Source organism: Equus caballus, chromosome 3 (assembly GCF_041296265.1).
Source record: "Equus caballus isolate H_3958 breed thoroughbred chromosome 3, TB-T2T, whole genome shotgun sequence".
NCBI lineage: Eukaryota > Metazoa > Chordata > Mammalia > Perissodactyla > Equidae > Equus > Equus caballus.
In genome coordinates, this window is record NC_091686.1 from 85,132,477 (window position 1) to 85,153,007 (window position 20,531).

At 44.2% G+C, this 20,531-nt stretch overlaps 1 protein-coding gene across 2 annotated transcripts in view; it reads left to right on the plus strand.

Annotated features, from left to right (window-relative positions):
* The window catches only part of SCFD2 (sec1 family domain containing 2), a 392,812-nt gene that overhangs the window by 352,881 nt on the left and 19,400 nt on the right, over window positions 1-20,531 (plus strand). The window contains exons 6-7 of one of the 2 annotated variants that reach the window (XM_001493770.5): window positions 968-1,113; window positions 13,230-13,364. In XM_001493770.5, the coding sequence (XP_001493820.1) occupies window positions 968-1,113; window positions 13,230-13,364 (281 nt within the window). Of the gene's footprint in view, window positions 1-967; window positions 1,114-4,022; window positions 5,740-13,229; window positions 13,365-20,531 lie in introns of those variants that run through there. The other variant, XM_005608775.4, reaches the window with a different exon arrangement.

Here is a 20,531-nt window from a genome sequence, read left to right on the forward strand (position 1 = left end):
AGGGAGACAGAGATGGAGAAACAGAGAGATAGAGAGACATGCAGGTACTTGAGGTAGGAGTCAGAGTACGCAGGAACTGTTCCCCAAACCTACAGGTGATGTCCAGGGTGACTGAGCAGATAGGGCAGAGCACTGACAGGGTCTGCTGGCAGGAGTGTTCCTTAACCTCTCTGCGCCTTGGTTCCCTCATCCTTCAAATGGAGGAAAGAATAGCTCCTCTCTCTAAGGGTGATGTGAGGAGTAATGAGCTAATGTCTCTGCAATATTTAAGACAGTCAAATATACTCATCTTGAATCTTTCTCGTTTTTGTTTAGCTCCTGACATCCATGATCATTTCTCTGTTGAATGAGCTTTTAACAAGATAGAGAATAAATCCATCTATTATAAGTTTCAAAAAGAAATAGAATCATTGCCGAGAACAGTCTTCTTATGGGGCCCCCTTTGTGTTTTATCGGCTTTGAACGGCTGCCTTTTGAAATAGACCATATGCTTTGTTAGCACATTAGACAGATGCCCATCCCAGCCAGTTCTGTTACTGGAGAAAGTCTATAATCTCTCTCGTTCTCGCTGTTCTTTTTTTATGGAACCTGTTGGTGGGATTCAAGCGAGAGAGATTCATCACAGCACCCTCCTGTATTTTTCCTTGTGTCTCCTCGTATTTTCCTAAAGTTGTGTTCTGAGGGTAGGAGACCCTGGGGAGCTTTCCTTCTGTGAAACTTCTGCAGTCTAGGGCTTGAAGCCAGTGGCTGGATCCCAGGCAATTCTGAGTTCTACTTCTGTCAGAGGCATTCATACTCAGTGTGTTTCATTGCCCCTCAAGGATGATTGAAACAGCCCAGTTGGTGAGCAGCCAGGAAAAAGCAGGGTTAAAAAACCCCAACTGCGTTACATCGAGCTCAAGCTGTCATGATTAAAACTGAATTTAAAGATTTGTTCACCAGAGAAAATCTCTCTGGATTGTTTCAGGCTGTGACTCTTCAATTAACCTGACGTTTCACAAATCCAAAATTGCCATGGACGAACTCTTTACTTCGCTTCGGGATGTTGCTGGAGCTCGGAATCTCATGAAGCAATTTAAGTCTGTGTATGTTCCTGGAAATCATACCCACCAGGCAAGTACTCACGTTTTAAAGTAACCATCTAATCTGTGTTGTATTTTTAGGGTTCAGAGACTACAAGAAGAGTTTCCATTTTAACCTCTAAACTGAGGGATTTGTTCTAAATGAACGCCAGTCCCCTTCCAGTTCAGAGTTATGGGTTCCCCTGAATCCGAAAGCTTCTTGATTCATTTGCACCACAGGTCTGATGCAGTGAGATGAGCGCTGGACTGGGGTTTGGCCACTGCTTTATAACTGTCACAGACCTATTCTGTAACCCTAGGCAAGTCCCTTCACTTCTTTGGGCCCCCGTTACTACAGGTGTCAGATGAGGGGCTGGCCTTAGATAATGCCCAAGTTTCTGGATCTAAGCAGTCCATGAACATTTGGAACAGTTAGAATACTAAAATTACCTAATAATATTATGGGCAGGAAAAAAGGAGTCTGTGACAGAAAAAAACATTTTTTATTTAAAATTCCCCTGCCAGTTTCTAAGGAGACTAGGGAAATTTTGTGAGGATATTTTGACCACTGAGTAGGAAGATGGTATAAGAATCTAAGATTACAGAGGTAATTGCTCTGCAAAAACTCAGCAGGGGAGGAGCCATAGAAAGACCCAAAGGAAAGCTTCAGGAGTGAAGAAAGGCTGGAGCCATCAAGGCTGGACAGTCTCTCTTGGACAAGGATGGCGACAGAACTCATGCTGCTGGTGGCCAAAGATGAGCTTTCAAGGAAGGACAGATGTTTCTGATGGAAAAGCTCATTAGGTTTTGCTGTGGAGTGCATGAAGGAATCTTCTCCGTCTCCCCATGAAATCTTGGGTAAAATACATTCAATTTGCTAAGGCTCTTTGGAGGGTTGAATGTGCCATGAGTCGGGTCTATGATATAGTGAGGGGTTGAACTTCAGGGTGCTGACTCTTTCAGGTGGGAGTGTAGCCAAGAGCTAAGGTTACCCACTGCAGCCTAGCAAAATCCAGGTTCTTCCTCCCATATACTCATAAAGTAGCTGATCCTCAAAGAGAACGCCTACATCTGGTTTTTCCTTTGATCCTCACAACAAGTAAGCCAGAGACGTATTATTATCCCCAGATCCAGGAAGGCCACAGCGACTTGCCACAGGCACACAGGTGGCCAGGGCCAGATGCCAGGTCTTTGCTGCCAACACAAAACCTCCTTTCCCACTATACCCTGTTCTCATGGAGGCTCTAGAAATATTCATTGATGGTGCCGATAGGCATCTGAAATCAGCGACCAAGATATGAAAGATCTTAGAAACTGGCACTCAACCTAGTGACATAAATTCCCATCCTTCTTTGTTCAATGATCTGAGAACACCGCTACCACAAAATACGGATGAAATCACTCAGATAATCAACCGTATGTAGTTCTGTTACTAATAAGATCACCAATCTTAAATATGGCAGAATGGACAAGTTCTAGTAAGACATGATAGACCTGGTAATATATGATGAAATTTAGACCAAAGAATGTCAAGAAGCAAGTGACTCCCAAAGTTGGCAAAGGGAAAATAAACCACTAAAGTAATGAGGTCTTTTCAGTTTTATGATCATAATGGTGACTAACTTGGCCAACTTCACATAAACATGTACTAGCTATAAATCTTGGGCATGATAAGGACAATGATAAGTTTCCTAAATTTTATCTCCCTACTGCCAACACTGTCATTTCTCCAGACCTCAGAACCCTGTCGTGCAGCCATGGCCTTTGGAAAATCAACCTTCCCTGTTGTGTATACTCCCCTTACAGTGAGTCAATAATATCAACACATTCACCAAAAATCCTAAATGTCAATGAGTGGGAAGTGGGGTCAAGGCAAGGAAGATGTGTGTATCATCAGGGGATTAAATAAATAATGATACACACAGTGACATGCCATGCAACCATTAAAATGGATGGGGCAGACCTAAATGTGCTTAGCAGGGACTATTTGAATCCTTGTCTCAGGCTCTGCTTCTTGGAAAACTCAGACTGAAACAGAGGTTCACAATCTATTAGGTTTTCACCTACCTGTTTAGATCATTTTGTAAAGCGTTATTCTATTTTTGTTAAAAATAAAATGAAAAGTATATGGGTATGTATATTTAATAAGTCTTTAAAAATATAGGAAAAATTTATAATAGCTACCTTTTCGAGGACAGGGTAGGTTGGATGGACAGGAGGACCTCTGACTTCTTGCTCTCTATATAAAGAGTTTTTATGGGATTGTGGGTAATTTTTACCTGTTTGGGCTTTTCAATATTTTTTTACTTTAAAGAAGTTTTTATTCACAGATGTAAGCCCTGTGAGGACAGGATTTTGATCTGGTTTGCTCACTACCATATCCTCGGTGCCTAGAGTGGTATCTTGCACACAGTGGATGCTTAATAAATATTTGTTGGGTGCATCTTGAATGCAATACATATATTGCATGCATATATTGAATGCATATATCTTTTTCATATAGCAGAGGATTTGTTGGGACACAAAATGTGTGTAATTAGGAAAGGACAGATGTCCAGGCTAGAATCAGAGTCCAGCTGTGTCTAGTTCTGAAGATGGGTCTTGGCTAGGCAACTTTCTGCCCATCTCCCAGTTTGTTCCTTAGCCCTGTGGCCCCAGGAAAAAATTTGTGCTTTCTATCTAGCTCCATGCTGTTTCTACGCAGAATCTAGTTGAGATGTCCTGGGGTCCCCAGGAAAGCACTAGGCCTGGTCTGGCCCTGGGTTCTTGTTCCAGCTCTGACCAGTGCTGTGTATCTGGGCTATCTCCCCTGGATCTTGAGGCCCCTGCCAGCCCCAGCTTCTCTCCCAGTGCACTTCTCTCCTGCTCCAATGCATAAGAGTTGGCTCTCAGATCCACATGCGTTTCCCCTGCTAGCACTAGAGTCACCTCTTATTTAACCTTCATCCTTTATCCCTTTAGGAAAATGTGTCAGTCACAGCTCACAAGCAGAAAGCAGACACCACTCTTGTCATTTTAAGAAGAACATGATTTCATACAAGGAGTTAAGTACTTATAAAATCTCTGGAAAAGCTGGAGGAGTGGGATCTAGACTGGATCTCTGGAAATGAGCCCAGAACATCGCCACACACTCCTGGCCCTCCAAGGGAACCAGTACGTCTGCCACAGTCAGGAGAGTGGGCACGACGGGGACCATGAGGCTGCCACTAAAGCTCTTATCTTCAAGAACATACCATCAAAGCTGGAGACAGCATCTGTGTTTGCTCACCATGGTACCTGCAGAGCCTAGCTCAATGCTTGCCACCTAGTGGGTCAGTAGGTGGGTGGGCAGGTGGATGGATGGATGGATGGATGGATCCTGAACTGTAGGTCTAATCCAGAAGGGCATTTCTTAGTGAGAGGGGGTTAAGAGCAGCATTTGGGTTCATAGCCGAACTCTGTCACCTACTAACTGTGTGAACTTAGGCAAGTCACTTCACCTTTCCGTGCCTAGTTTCTCCTCTGTAAGAAGCTAATAATAGTAGCTCCCTCATAAAAATGCTTTAATGATTAGATGAGTTAACACATATAAAGCCCTTAGGACAGGAGCTGACACATAGATGCACTGTGTAAGCATTTGCTATAACAGTCATAATAAAGGACAAAATAAGCCTTCTCTCTGCCCTCTTTTGTGGCATTTTGTCTTTTCCTTTGCTAGGAGATGGGCTACACAGAAAGGGAGTCATTCTTAGGCTGATTGTCCTGTTAGCTGCTGTGTACGGCAAGAGTTTATTGCTGACTCCCATTTGTTTGGAAAGGTTGTGTTTGTTCGTAACTCTGTTGACTGGAAACCTAAGCCCCCAGTTTTGCCTGTGCAGTTAGTCTTCTTATGCTTTCGTTTCTTACTGTAAATGTTCAAGTAAGAACAGTTCCAGTTAATGGGAGGCTTAACCTCCTTCCTAAATGCCACAGTGTTTGATGTGCTGCTGTTCTTCAGCTGCAGCATCGGGAGGATATTAGGCAGATGTCTCAGCAGAAGAAGCTTATGAGCACTTTCAGACAAAATATGGTATGGCTCTTGCATGACTTGTTTTGGCAGAAGTCTCAAAGTGCTGTGCTGAGCTGGAGAAAACTTCCCACAGATGCTGACTGTCTTCTGTGCCTCTCGCATGATGAACAAGAGCATTTAGAACCAGCATTGCCCAAGGAGGCTTGATTCATCTTGTGCCTGGTGAAATATGGCTCTCTGAACAGTCTGTAGGTCCAGTCTCTTTGTCAACAATCCCAAGTCCTGGCCACCAGCTGTTCTTTTCCAAGTGCTGAGCTCTGCTCTCCCTCCTGATTCTATCTACCCAACCCCAGATCTAGTAGGCTTCTTCCTGAAATAACCAACGTGAGATAGGACTAAACTGAGGGCCAGGAAACTTGGTCTGTCCTGTAGTCTATTTGTGACTGCCTGTGTGAATGCAGGTGGATTAGTTAATAGCTTTGGGCTTTGTTCTCCTCATGTTGAAGTTGAAGGGACTACACTCAAAATTTTAAAAAGTCATCTGCTTCTGGTTTAAAGGATGGTTGGATGGATGGATGGATAGATGGATGAAAAGACAAACAAATGAACCACTTTTTAATCTGCAGAACAAATCATTTCTTTTAAGAAGATGAAAGGAGAGAAAAATCAGACAGAATAGCAAAAAATAAATAAGCCATGAAATAATCAAAGCCACAAGCAGTTTTGAACAGATGTTTTTCTATACAGTCTTGGGTTGAAACAAAATGAATACCCTCTCCACAAGTCTAGTTTTCCTGGGAAGTTGGTTGTTTACAGTCAATTTTTCAATAAAGGGAGAGGCATCCTCAGTAGCAGGACAGAGAGAGTCCCTGGCTGCACCAACACCAACCAGCAAAGCCAAGGTCTGCAGTGCCAATTGACGGGGATGTGGTTGTGGCAACAACTCAGGTTTCCTTGGACACTGACATCTTAGGCCGTCTTTGAAGGTGCACCAAGTTCAAGAAGATGTTGGAGTTAGACTAGCTTCTCAAAATTGTCTCTGACTTAAGTGTAATGTCAGAAACTGCTGCTATACGCAATACCTTTCTTCAAGAGCTAGAATCAGGTCAATTAAAGAGTCTTCTAGACTTGATCACACATTATCTCCACCACAAAAGAGTAACCAGAGACATAGATGCAAATATTTTATTTTTCATTTTTTGATTAAATATGGTATTTTTTTTTAATTAAGATTATGATAGAAAATATGGTACTTTTAAAAGCCAAGTTTTTTCTGGAAGAGATACTGGCAATATAAAGAAAAAAAAAAAAAGAAGAGTTTCTGGTATAAGATCGATGTTTTTGAAACTTCAGCTGTTTCATGTGTAACACCCATCAGGGGTCTTGTTAGGCTCTGCCAAACCTTCAGGCTAGCTCATGACACTGTCATAGAAGCCACGTTATGATGTTCATGGCTCTACATACTTTTGGTTTCATGGGCCCTTTCTTCTCTAAAAATAAAAATGTTAAAAATTATATTGTACAAGTCAATTGGTGTGGAGACAAATATATTAATATTACAGATCAAAACATTATCTTTGACCTGAAAGTTCATTTTTTCCTTTTGATTTTAGAAGAAATTAATACATTTTCACGAGTCCCTAAGAGTCTTGTTGGCCCTAGGCGCTGTGTGTCTGTACCTAATGGATAAGTTGGCTCTGTGGTCATAGCCCCCACTTGGCACCAGTTTGCCCAGGACAGGAACATAGCTCATCATCGGCGAACAGCAGGCATTTTTCTTCTCTGGAGTAGTCTTTGTGACTCTCCATGAAGCAGTCCACATAGCTATCCAGGAGCTACTGAGTTTTGCCCTGAGGTGACAGCTCAGGAGTGAGGGAACTAGACTCACATGGTGGGAGGAGGAGAGCAGGAATCCCCTGGCTTGAAAACCTCATGTCCTATAAGAGCCAGTTTCTCTGGAACAACACCACAGGTATAGTTCCAGTGTCCCTCCGAGGGACGTGCCCATTGACGCAAGAGTCATCATACTCAGAGGAGCCCAAGGCTCTGGCTTTCTATTCAGTGTTTTATAGTTGGCCCAGTCTAATGCAATTTACTAAGCAGGGGTTCTTTTTATCATAAGCAATCTTGCCTGGCTAGAGTTTGACATTCTTCCCTTATCAGGTTTCCAGGGAAACAGAGCTAGAAAGTTAACTAAGGGTCAAATTCTTATGCAGAAGGGAAAAGGGCTTAATAATCCTCTGCCTACGACATGCAACTTACCAGTTGTTAAGGAAATAATTATATTAATGTTTCAATTCAGACTTTATAGTGTGTCTGTGGCAGAAGCAAAATGCTATATGTTCCCCAAACTCCATTTCCTTTTCCTGCTGGGCATAGTTAGATCACATTTTCCAGATTCCCTTGCAGGTAAATATAGGTTTGTGACTAATTCTGAGCAATGAACTATGGGTGGAAGTGATACAGATCACTTTCAGGCTGAGCCTCTAAAATCTCTCTGGAAATCCTTCATACTCTCTCTTTCATCATCTGCGGATGAGATGTACAGGCCTCAATGTGGGATTCCAGTGCCCCAGGGAGTGCGGGAGCCACTCAGTGGCAGGAACTGGGTGTCTGAATGGTTGTCTAGGGCACAGACCCTCTTCTGCCAACATACATAGGATGTGACATAAGCGAGAAATAAATGAATGAATTTGTCTGTTTTTAATTCCTCTCCTTTACCCCCTAAAAGGGGAACTGGCAGAGAATGTTTGATTAGGAAAGTTAAATTGCTGTGGCTAGCCCTCTTAATATTGAGGCAGACTACACGACTAATCTCCCCTCTGGCCCTTCCTCAAAGTATGAGAAAATTCTGAGCAGGGCACTTGGGGAAGACATCTGTCTCCCCTGTCACCACCTTCTTCATGGTCCTTTCTGAGAAGTGGGCAGCTTCTGGCTGAAGAGAGAATTCCGTGACTGTCAGAGGTTTGTCATCCAAGAAGCCACTGCCAAAGCAGTTCATTCCAATCAGACTTCAGTGACATGATCTGGGGGACAAAGCAATCCAAGTAAGTGGCTGAGAGGAAGGAGCCAAAGGTTCCCATTATTAAAACCCTAAATGGAAAAACTAAGAAATGTGTTTGCTGAGGAGTCACGAGACCAGTACTGCTTTGGACCTGAGGATGTCTTTTCCCAAATCGTGCTCTTTAAAGAGACAGTGTTATTTGGTTGTTCTGTGCTGAGCTAGTTTAATAAAGAATTTAGAGGTCTTTTCTATATAATATTTAAGTGGGAAAACCTATCTCTAAATTAAAAATAATCCTTATATCATTTAATGTACTTTTGGCTACAAGCAAAAATAGAAAAAACCCAAACTGGCTAAAACAAGACCGGCAATTTATTGGATCCTATGACTTAAAAGTCCAGAGAAGGGATAGGTTCAAGTGGTGAGGGGCCATTGCTAGGGGGATGCTGGCAGGGACAGCAAATCAACAGGGAGCGGCCGGTTCCTGCTTGCTGTTCCTGCCTTCCCCTCTCCCTTTAGTGTCTGCTATTGGCAGACTCTATCAGACCCAGATGGCAGAGCACCAATGGTTTGCAGAGACCCAGGCCAGCATCACAGAACTGAGTACAGAAGGCAGGGTTTGGAGTTGAGAGACAATAGCTTAATAGTTATCACATCTCTCTATAGAAAATGATATTTCAAAATTGCTGTCATATGAAAACAAAATCATAGAGAATGTAGCCAAGAAATGAGTATTACAGAGGTGTGTCAGGCAGTTAATTAATAAAAGCATTTACGTTATTTTTCTGGATTATGTGATGCGTTTGTTATCTGTTACTTTTCTGTATTTAAATTGTGGTTTCTTTTCTCACTCTAAATATTACCTAAATACCTTAAAAGTAAAATAAAATCAAAAGGATGTACAACCTTCCTCAATAATGTGCAATGATCATAAAGTCCCAAGAACGAAGGTGTTGGGGGCTGGCCCCGTGGCCGAGTGGTTGGGTTCTAGCGCTCCGCTTCGGTGACCCAGGGTTTCGCCAGTTCGGATCCTGGGCATGGACATGACACCGCTCATCAGGCCGTGCTGAGGCCGCATCCCACATGCCACAACTAGAGGCATTCACAACTAGAATATACAACTTTGTACTGGGGGGCTGTGGGGAGAAGAAGGAAAAAGAAGATTGGCAACAGATGTTTGCTCAGGTGCCAATCCTTAAAAAAAAAAAGAATGAAGGTGTTAAGGGAATAGCACTTGCAAATCTCTGCGCACCGCCCAAGGGGAACCCCGGCTCAGTGGGCATTTCCTCTTGGGCGCTTCATTCCCCAGAGCTTAGCTGAAAGTGGGGCAAGGGGGAGAGCGAGATCCCTAACCCCTCCACACTTCCTCTTTTCCCTGTCTCCTCAGTCTACACTGGGGCTGCTGGAACCCTGAGAACAATCCTATGACCACTGGTATACTGTGCCTTGCACAGAGGAGGCACTGAGTGTGGGTTTTAGCTGGATTCCAGAACCACCTTGTTCCTGTGTCTGAGCTCTTGTCAGAATCACTACTCTTGCTTTTCTTGCAGAAGGTGCACCCTGTGGAGAGCAACAACTGTTTTTGTCTTTTGTAGGTTGGGGGGCATACTCTCTCCTCTCTTAAACATGAAAACCTATGTGTATTTCTCTGTGGTCTGCTTCAAGTTATTCTATATAACTGTATATAGGCTAATAAAACAACTGTAAGCTGGAAGGAAGGAATGGCCTTTTATTTCTTTATATTCCCTTCGTGCTTTGTATCAGTTAGAATTTCATTCATTCAGTTGCAAGTAGCAGAGATCTGAAAAATAATGGCTTAAACATACAAGGTTTTGTATTGTCATGTAAAGTGGGTCCTGATTTAGTCTGTCCCTGTTATGGTTATGGTGGTCCCACCAGTCATTGCCTGCCAAGGTTCCTTCCAGCCCTCTGCTCCAGCGGCTCTAAAGAATGGCCCTGTCTTCCACAGTGGCTGCTGGAGCTCCAGGCATCACCTCTATGTTCCAGGCAGCAAAACAGAGAAAGGGGAGGAAAGCATACCCTTCCCTTTTAAAGAAGGAGGCTTTAAAAAAAAAAAAAGTCCCACTCCCCTTCTACTTACATCTCATTGTCCAGAACTTAGTTACGTGGTCGTGCCCAGCTGCAAGGAACACTGAAGGATGGAGTCTTTTAGCCGATGTGCCTGAGTAAAGATTGGATTCTGTTACTAAGGAAGAAGTAGATGAATATTTGATGATAATGATGATAATGCATAGTGTTGGTCAAAGGACTTCTCCTTGAGGAGCAGTTTAAAGTTTGTTTAAGAGATTAAATGTTCAGAAAGGCTGACATGATAGGAGGGCCCTCCAGACAATTTATTCAGGGAAGAGGTTTTGTAGAATTCAGAGGCCATTCCACATTCCATCACCTTTTTTTTTATCATCGAAAATATTTATTGGATTATTTTATGTTTCCAGAAGTATACCTGTTAATTTTGGAAAATTTGAAAAAAGAAAAAATAATGTCCTCTACTCCCAGAACCTAGAGATAATCCTAGTTAACATTTTGGTATGCTTTACTCCAATCTCTTTCGTGCATAGATAATTTATTAATTTTTAACAAGTAAAAAAAAAGATCAGGGGCCAGCCTGGTAGCATAGTGGTTAAGTGTGCGTGCTCCGCTTCAGCAGCCCAGGGTTTGCAGGTTCTCATCCTGGGCGTGGACCTACGCACCACTCATTAGGCCATGCTGAGCTGGCGTCCCATGTGTAAAATAGAGGAAGACTGGCATAGATGTTGGGTCAGGGACAGTCTTCCTCAAGCAAAAAGAAAAAGATTGGCAACAGATGTAAGCTCAGGGCCAATCTTCTGCACCAAAAAAAAAAAAAAAAAAAAAAAATCTTGCTGTTTGTAGTGGTGTTTTAACTATATTTTTTCAAAAAGCAGCACACTGGGGCCGGCCCCGTGGCTGAGTGGTTAAGTTCAAGCGCTCCACTTCAGTGGCCCAGGGTTTTGCACGTTCGAATCCTGGGCACAAACATGGCACTACTGATCAAGCCATGCTGAGGCAGCATCCCACATGCCACAACTAGAAGGACCCACAACTGAAAATACACAACTACGTCCTGGGGGGCTTTGGGAGAAAAAGGAAAAATAAAATCTTTTAACAAATAAATAAATAAATAAATAAAAAACAGTACATTGAAAGGTGTTCCTCTCACCTTTGTCCATTGTCTGGTCCCCCACTCCATGATCACTGCTTATGGCAGTCCCTGTATATCACATCAGAGTTTATTTTTTGCATATTTCAGCAAATATAAACTTCCATATCCCCTTTGGCACATTCTACACAAATGCCAGCCCATCATACCCACTATTCCTTGCTTTTTTCACATACTTTATTCTACACCTTGTTTTGCTGTATCAACACAGTTTCCCTCTTGACTCTCATATCATTGCCTCCTGTGGATGTATCCTATTTATTAAATAGCTCCCTATTGATGGGCACTTGAATTGTTTCCAATCTTTTGCTATTACAAACAATAAACAGCCTTTTATGGGTCTCATTTGCATATATTAGCATATTTAAAGGATAAATTCCTAGAAATGGAATTGCTAGGTCAAATGCATTTGTAATTTTGATGGGTATTGCCAAATTGCTCTCCACATTGATTGTAACAATTTATGCTCCCACCAGCAATATATGAGAGTGTCTGTCTCCCCATGGCCTCATCAAAAGAGTGTGTTTTCAAATCTTTGGGTTTTTCCTGTATGATAAATTTTAAAAATCTATCTTGGTATAGCTTTATTATGAGGAAGATTCACTCATAATTTTTCCTTTTTTTTTTTTTTAATTTCTGTCTTATCGGTGTTCCTCACCAGGCCTTCCGTTTCATGAGCGTTCACCTGTGAGACCTCTGGGCCTGCAGTGGTCTGTTTGACTAATAAACATCAGAGGGCTGCACCCTCAGCTGAACAGCTGCTATCTCTCCCTGCTTTTTATCCCTGATAAATGCACCAGTTACATTCTAGCTAAATGATTGTTTATGATTTTGATGCTTTATACCCTGCTTTATTTCTAAGATATTTTAAGTAAGAAAATTAGAATAAAGGGAAAATAAGAGTAAAAAATGACTGTAAGAAAAACAAGATGAAGTCAGGACACCAAATATCCTCAATACTTTCTAGAGGCAGGTCCCAGATTTGGCCAATGCAAAGAGAGAAGCAGAGTTCAAGACATCTCAACTGAGCTCGGTCAGAACCTAGCTGTTCTGAGCCTATGATAGAGATTAAACAGATATATTGGGGTAATGGAGAGTGTGTTGAGAAAGACATTCCTTCTTCCTTCACCCTTCACCCTTCACGCTCCTGACTCGGGTACCGTGTGGAACGTGAGCAGCAGAGGCAGCAGCAGGGCTGGGAGAGGAAGGTAGTCCAACTGATGGGAAGGGAAGAAGAGAGGAAGAGCTTGGTTGTAAGGAGAACCAAGGAGAGAGGTGGGGGAATATGCTCAGAAACTTGTCAGAGGCAGCGGCCTCCGAATATTGCCTAAATATGGATAGGTTTAGCACCATTTATCAAACTGTAGTTCTTGCAATTTGATATCAGCTTAATTCTATTGAAATTCTTATAGTACCATGTGCCCTGCTTTCTCTAAGCCCTGACTTTGGTCAGATTCCTTTTCGGCATCTTGGCCTCTGATTCTGGCCAAGTCATGCTTGGAGTTGACCTCCGTAGAGGAAGGAGGGATTGCTTTGGGCTTGGATAGCAACATTGTAAGAAAATATTCAAGTTCCTAGCAGAGGGGAGCATAATTCTAAGAATGTTTAGGAAAAACTGGACCATCTTTATGTCTATATCAAATGATAATACTTTGCTTTTCAGTATACTTCATACATAAAATTGTCTCTTTAAGTTTAGATTGAAAAACTAGTCGTACTATGGTTATAGCTCCAGTAAGAGACATTTGCTTGTAGAAGGAAGTATGAGAAACAAAAAATTGTGCAAGAGTATTGGGGTGAAAATTTACCCAAAAAACCAATGTTGTTATAATTGTCATTTCACACACACAAAATCATAGCCATTGCTTAGTATCAAAATAAACTTGTTTTGCTTCGTTTGGTGCAGACAAAGCTATCCTCTCTCCAGACCAACCAAACAAACCCTTTTACTTACAGCACAATATTTTGTCTTTGCAGGCCTCCTATAAGCCATTGCTGAAGCAGGTTGTGGAGGAAATATTTCATCCTGAGAAGCCAGATCCAGTTGATATTGAACACATGTCTTCAGGCCTCACTGATCTCCTTAAAACTGGATTTAGCATGTTCATGAAGGTAAAGTAACTGTGAAAAGGGCATCCTGAGTGTAATGCTCTCTTTGCTGGGCATGAAAATGATGGCACCCCATTAACCCTGGCAAGTATCACGGAAGACAACCTCCGGTATTTTGGCTCTTCTGAAATCAGGTGCAGTCTTTATTGACTTTTCGGGTATAAGCAGCGTGGCCTTCCAGCCTCATACAGTTTCTTTTGACCTAAGCACTATGATTTTTCCTGGTCAGTATGTAAGGACACAAGCCCTCCGGGATAGCACCATTGAAAACTTCCCCTCGTGGCCCACATTTTCACCTAACATGAATCCATGTACTATTCATAGATCTTAGTGATAGTCCTTTGCTCTTAATTCTAGAGCTTATTATGTAGGGCAATAAGTAACTCCGCTCAGTAATATGACTAGCATCACCCCAAAGCCCATTTGAAAATGACTTTTGTTTTGGCCCAGCAGACTCCCAGGTGATAAGTTCTGGAATTTCTCTGGCTAATATCTAGGGTAGGTGAAAATTGCTGAACAGCCTTTGCAAGATGAAAGGAGGAAAAGTATGCAAATATGGTCTATTTTTAACCCACTGTAAAGTTTCTAAATTTAAAAGGATATAAACAAGATTACAGGCTGACTTCTCAGCCTCTGCCAGGATTGCAGTTGTAATAACTCTTGGAAATAACAGAATGTTTTGCCAGCTTCAAAGCATCTTTGAAATCAGGAATTAATCTACACAGAAGATCTGGCCTTTCAAAGTTCAGTAAATGTATATTCCAGGAAAACCAGTCCATTCCAAAAGCCAGAGGATAGAAGCCAGACAATTAGACTCTAAACTAAGCAGTAAACTGGCCGGAGTGGACATGCTGGTCTTCTTCCTGATGGTCCCACTTATCATCAACTTCTGTTGCAACACGTGGCTGCTGTATTTTTCCCCTTTTTTTTTTTTTAATAACGTAGCACAGATCAATTTCTCCTAAGTGTTCAGGGGCTCCTGTGTTGAATGTAAGCCCAGGGTTGTCCAGCCCTTCCTGATGGCTAGTTTGTATAGAAACTTCTAGGCTGGATGTGGTCTCCCTCCTTCTCCACTTGAGCACCCTTTTCCTTCATTCACAAGCTTGGACTTAGCCCTAAAGAAAGACTGAAATAACAAGCCTGGATTTCAGGCCCTGATCACTGAGGTCTGAGGATGACCCAACAGGCCGTGTGTGCTTTCCCGGTCCGGCTGCTGCATTCGTGGTCTGGCCAAGGGCGTGAGTGGAAGCTCGGACTCGCGTGTCTCTGCTCACTGCACGTGTTTCTAATTTGCGGAGAGCTGTGGTGTAGGCGAGAGGAGGCCCTGACTCACTCTTTGTCATCTTCCATAGAAAGAACTGTTTCTTAACAAAAGGGTCCTGTGACCAAATATGTTTGAGAAACACTGGATTAAACAGCAAGTTAAATTGCTTCTTTGCTGCCAGACTTCACAGTGCCTTCAACGTGCTAACAGACTGGGCGACTGTCAAGGCCTCTGTTGTAAGAGGACTATCCACTTGCATTGTCCAACACTGTTTCACGAATCATGACACATCAGACTTTAAAATGACCCTTTTAAACTATGCAGAGTGTTTTCTGCAGTTCCTCCCATGGTCAGAAGCATGACTGTCCTAGAGTGGACTTTGCCTAGGAAGAAGTCTGGCGCTGTCCTGGAGCAGCCCAGACTGCCATGTTTCTCTCCATTCAACCCCACAGAGTTTGGGCTGTTGAAGAAATGCTCTGGCCCCTTGAGACTGATCTCAAAGGGAGGTTTCCAAGTAATGGGTTTAAGAAAGAGGAATTTGTCTCTCCCATCAGCTGTAGGAATCCATTCCTTAGTGCCCAGCTGCGAGGTCTCTGCTCTCAGTTGCCAGGGGCATCTCATCTGACTGCAGGGGGTGAGGAGAGTCTTTGGGGGCTGGCCGCAGAACCCTCCCCCTCCCCAGCACCCTGAAGGAGAGCCCTTTTGTTCTGTTTCTACAGGGGCCTCAGTGGCTAGCTCTTCCTACCATTCCATAGAACTCAGCAAGGAATGTCAGCTCTGGGCCATGTGTTCGGGGTTTGAACAAAATTGGAATAAACATAAAGAGAAAGGGCCAGTAGGGCTTTTAGGAACTGTGATTTCCTAAAGAACTACGTCTTCGAGATGGGGGTGAAGCCATCAGGAGAGTGTGCCAGTTTGCATTAAAGCCGATGGAGAGGGGAGGATGCAAGGTGCACGGGGGAGTCTCACATGGCCTTGGCCATTACTGGTCTCCCTGGTGCTGTTTTCCATTGCTTCTCACTACCCAAGTCATTCAGGTCACCTGAGGTCAGTGTGTGCCATGGAGTCAGCCATTCTCATATTAAACCTCACAACAACCCTAGGAGATGGGTCTACCATTACCCCTGCTTTACCCGTGAGGAAATCGAGGCCCAGAAAGGTCAAGCAGTAGATGTGAACTTCCGGAAGGCTGGGATTGGGTCATCCTTTCCTCTATTCTCAGGTGTTTGCAAAGAGCATGCAGGAAGTGGGACACCAGGATTTGTCCCCAGGTCAGTCTTATTCCAAAGCCCATGCTCTTCACCACATTTCTTAGCTCCAGGTGCTACCAGGCATTTTCTTGGAAGTTAAATAGTCATATGTCATTAATTCTTTTCTTCATGATTACTCATTAGCACAGATGCTTTCCCTTTCGAGCATCTACACAGCTCATGAATAAAATCCACCCTGGGCTGGTCGTCAGGACAGCCAACGTGAGGGAGATCTCTCAGGGCTCATCTGCTGGTACCCTGCCTGTTTTTCTGGGACTTCACCCCAGGACTCGTCGGCAGTGCACCACCCCACCCAGGAGAAGAAATTGGTGCACTGGCATTGAGTTGCCTCTACGCATTGCATCTTCATTCTGTATGAGCAACCAACAGTCATTGCTTTCTTGCCACTTACTGCCCTGCTCTTTGCCTCTGGGATCTGCTTCCTCCACTTCTCACTCAAGACCCACTGGTGCTGAGCCCCAAAGAAACAAAAAGACAGAGCCTGATGAAATAAAGACATCTTTCCTGTGCTTAGGGTACCATCGTACAAATGGGAGAGTTTGAGAGCTGGAAGGGGAGCTGAGCTGCTAGTCTGTCCCCGCCCTGTCTTTGGACTCACAGATGGTACCACAGACGACGTTGGCTTAAGTCACCAGAAGCAGTATCGGTAGGCTTTGCAGGGAGGAAGGTGGATTGGGAAGCCAGCGAGAGATGCGTCTGGAAATAGAGCCAGCAGACCTTCCCACAGGATGCGATGTGGACACCCCACAGCAGGTAATAGAAAGACCGTAGGAAGGGATTCCTGAGGCCCCACGTGTCTTCCTCAGGGCCCTACACCTTTCGCACACGCTTCTGTGGCTGCACTTATACGTTGTTTTGTAATTATACGTGTTAGAAACACTAGTATGGAAAAAGATACTAACTGCACAATTTGATCTGCACGTTAGTGGATCAGGATATCAATTCAATAGATTATAATCAGCAATTTTTAATGAAAAAGAATAGAACAGCCTAGCAAGGTGAAACTGCATCTACCAAGGTGGAATGAAACAACCCAGTTACACACATATACACCTGTGTGATTTCAATGTATTTCTTGCTATGGGTCACAGTCAAAAGAATGTGAGGGGCCGGCCCAGTGGTGCAGCAGTTAAGTGCACACGTTCCACTTCAGCAGCCCAGGGTTCGCCAGTTTGGATCCTGGGTGCAGACATGGCACCACTTGGCAAGCCATGCTGTGGTAGGCGTCCCACATATAAAGTAGAGGAAGATGGGCACGGATGTTATTAGCTCAGGGCCAGTCTTCCTCAGTAAAAAGAGGAGGATTGGCAGTAGATGTTAGCTCAGGGCTAATCTTCCTCAAAAAAAAAAAAAAAAAAGCAAAGAATGTGAACACTCTGGCTTTGAAAATGAGAGCTGATCTAGTTCTTACTCTATTCTGCATCCTCAGCGCTTGGCACCGCTGTAGGCCTTACAGACCGTAGACACTCATTAAAGGTTGAGAGGGTGGTCACAGTGGACCTGTTAGAACGCTCATTCAGAAAGCAGCACGGCTTCAAGTCATTGGTTTGTCTAACTTAATTGCCCTTAAACCAAAAGCTACGTTTCAGCAACTTCATAAGGGACAGAAGATAGCAGCTCCATCAGTCAGCTCCAGTGACCCTCAAAGGAGTCCTTGACCCTCCTTTCCAGTGGCCACTAAGCTACGTGAGGCTGGTCATTGTTTTGTCGTTATGTAACCCCGAAGAGGCAGCAGCCCAGCCACTCCCACTCGCCGCCCAGCCTTGATGTGGGGGGAGACGGACGCCGGCCGGCTGCCGCCTCTGTCAAAGAAGCCTGGCGATGTCTTCTGTCCAAACAGACAGCGTGGAATCTGTCTCTTCCAACTTTGTCTCTCTGGAGAACAGAACAGAAGCAGAGGGGCTGATTTTGTAGTGTGAGAACTCAAAGGAGTCAAGAGGAGAAATGTCTTACCAGATTGGTTAGATAGCAGGACGAGTGTTACCAGGGCAGACTTGAGGATCGCTTTTCTGCTTAACATCTCTAATTTTTTGTTTGGTTTTGTAAATAATAGAAGTCCATCTAGTTTATGCTGTCTAACAGCAGTCACTTCATTCTACTGCTTAGAATGTTTACTTACAAGGGGCAACAGAGAGTAGTGCTAACACATGCAGAGTCAGACTGTCTGGGTTAGGACTTGAGCTCTACCGCTCCCTAGCTGTGTGACCTTGGGCACATCATTTAAGCTCTCTGTGCCTAAGTTTTGCCTGAGTTTCCTCATGTGTGAAATGGGGATAATAATAGTATCCACTTATAGGGTTGTTATGAGAATTAAAGGACTCAATATATGCCGCTACAAAAGAAAATTCACCTGAGTAAATCTGAAGCTCTAATTGGCTTTATTCAGCACTTGATGAGTTGGGCAGCATCCCTTCTAGCAGGCAGAAAGGAGCTCCAAAGAGCTACAGAAAGGGGCAGGTTTTTACAGGCAGAGAGTAGGTGGGACAAGGAAGTCCTAAAGAGAACAAAGGATTATTTCAGACAAGGTCACCTTCCTTTGGAGGATGAAAGGGGGCTGTCAGGTGCATGACTTCACTAGCACGGACCAGGAAACTCCAGACTGACCGGTTAAGATCTCATTCCTGGGGAAGGTGGGAACTGCACTTAGGTTAGGAGTTAAGTCTTGGTTTGCTGATGTGGGGCTTAGCGCAAGTGACTCCATTTGGGGCCTGTTCTTTCTTTTCAACAATACAGAGCACCCAGAACAGTGCCTGGCCTACAGTAAGTGCTACATAAGTATTTGCTGTTCTTATTTTTATGAGTTTGTGATCCCAACCAGACTGACTCTCGAGAAAAGAACCCCCCTGAGTATCTTTGTATCCCTGTCCATAGCCACTGCTTGGGTTTTTGGTACTTTCAGACTAACTGCTGAGTGAACAGGTGAATCCCCTAGAGGAGGATAGACACCTAAGCATTTCATATTTCACTACTGATTTGCTCTTGCCAGAGACACATGGAGTTCTGAGTGTTCTTTTTGTTGTGCCTATGGCAAGCCATCCTTATAGGCTGCGATGTGTTTTTCTAGACCTTTTTCTTCTCCACCGTGAGTCCAACGTGTTGATCTCCTCAGTCTTGGGGGCTGTAGACTGCCCCTCCTAGGGCAAGCTGTAGGGAGCTGGTGAAATTCTGTATTTGTGCCACGACAAGATGGTTCAAGGGAATAGAAGCCAGCAGGACTAGATTCTGGCCACCCAGGACACAGGGGCAGAAGCCCAAAACAACCCCGCCCTGGCTCTGCCAGGAACACTCCAGAAGCACGGTCTCCATGTGCTGGGAGAGAGCAAGTGCTCATGGCGGCTGCTGCCCCTCTCAGCCTCGGAGCTGTAGAGAACGGAGGCCTCCGCCCCAGACACTTGGAAGTGGATCACAGAATCAATCTTATTTACGTGAATGTCCGCAGACGGTGAAAGTTAGGAAACATACCTGTGTGTCTAAGATTTTCATCATCAAGCAAATCCTCGGTGAGAGGGAAGTCAAAGCAGCTGGATTTTGCCCTTACTCGAGTCAGAACCTCACGCGCGTCATCCTGCAGCTTGTTAAAATCACTTTCTTTACATTGCTGTAGCATGCTTTCCTGTATGACTCAGACCGTCTAGAGAGGGCTTTCATCCCCCCAGCCCGTTCTGATTATCTATTACCGCATACGAAGCTGTCCCAAAACACTGGCTTAAAATAATATTGGTCATTTACTTTGTTCATGAGTCTGTACTCTGAGCCGAACTCAACAGGGAGGGGTTCACCGCCAAGAATGCGCACTCGCGTGATCAGCAAGTTGATGCCGACCGTCAGCTGCTAGCTCAGCTCGGCCTGGGAGCCGAAGGACTCAGTTCCTTTCCACACAGGCCTCTCCATGTGGCCAGGGCTTCCTCACGGCATGGTGGCTGGTTCCAAGGGGAAGCATCAGAGAGATCAGATCTTCAGTCAGAGAGAGAGCCAGGTGGAAGCCTTAAAAGTCACGCAGCATCCCTCCCAGGGTGCTTTATTTGTTGAGGTGGTCACAAATGCCCGCTCAGGTTCAAGGGGAGGGGACATACTTTCCTCCTCTTGAACAGGGAGCAAGAGCACGAGGAGCAGAAAATATTGTTGTGGCCACTTTTGGAAAATACAGTCTGCCCTCCACCTAAATATCCGTTTGGCTGTCTAGCCCGTCACGGACAGTGTTGGGCCGATTCTAAGAGTTTTCCTTCCAATCTAAAGGACAGAAAATTCACTTATGCATCTGACCTAGATTCAAAATAAGTGAGCCATGAAAGGCTTTGGTAATGAAAGGCCTGCCTTCTATTTGCCCACCATCTTTTTTAATAATATGATCTCAAAAAAAAAGCAAAAACACTTCCTGAGTGACAAGAAGCGGAGCCGCAGGACTTTGCTCTCTCAAGTTCGCTCCCTCGAGCCCTGTAAGGTAAAGCAGACAAGCTGGGGAGAAGAGCGAGCGTGCCCACGAGATCATTCTTCCTGCGGTTCCGAGAAAGTGTTTCCAATCAGCTCAGTGCACTCCTCAACCAGAGGATAGATTTTGTGTTTAGCCACATAAAGCTGTCAGCTTCCAAGGGCAGTGCCCTGGGGTGGGGGGGAGGGGTATCAAACTGGGGATAA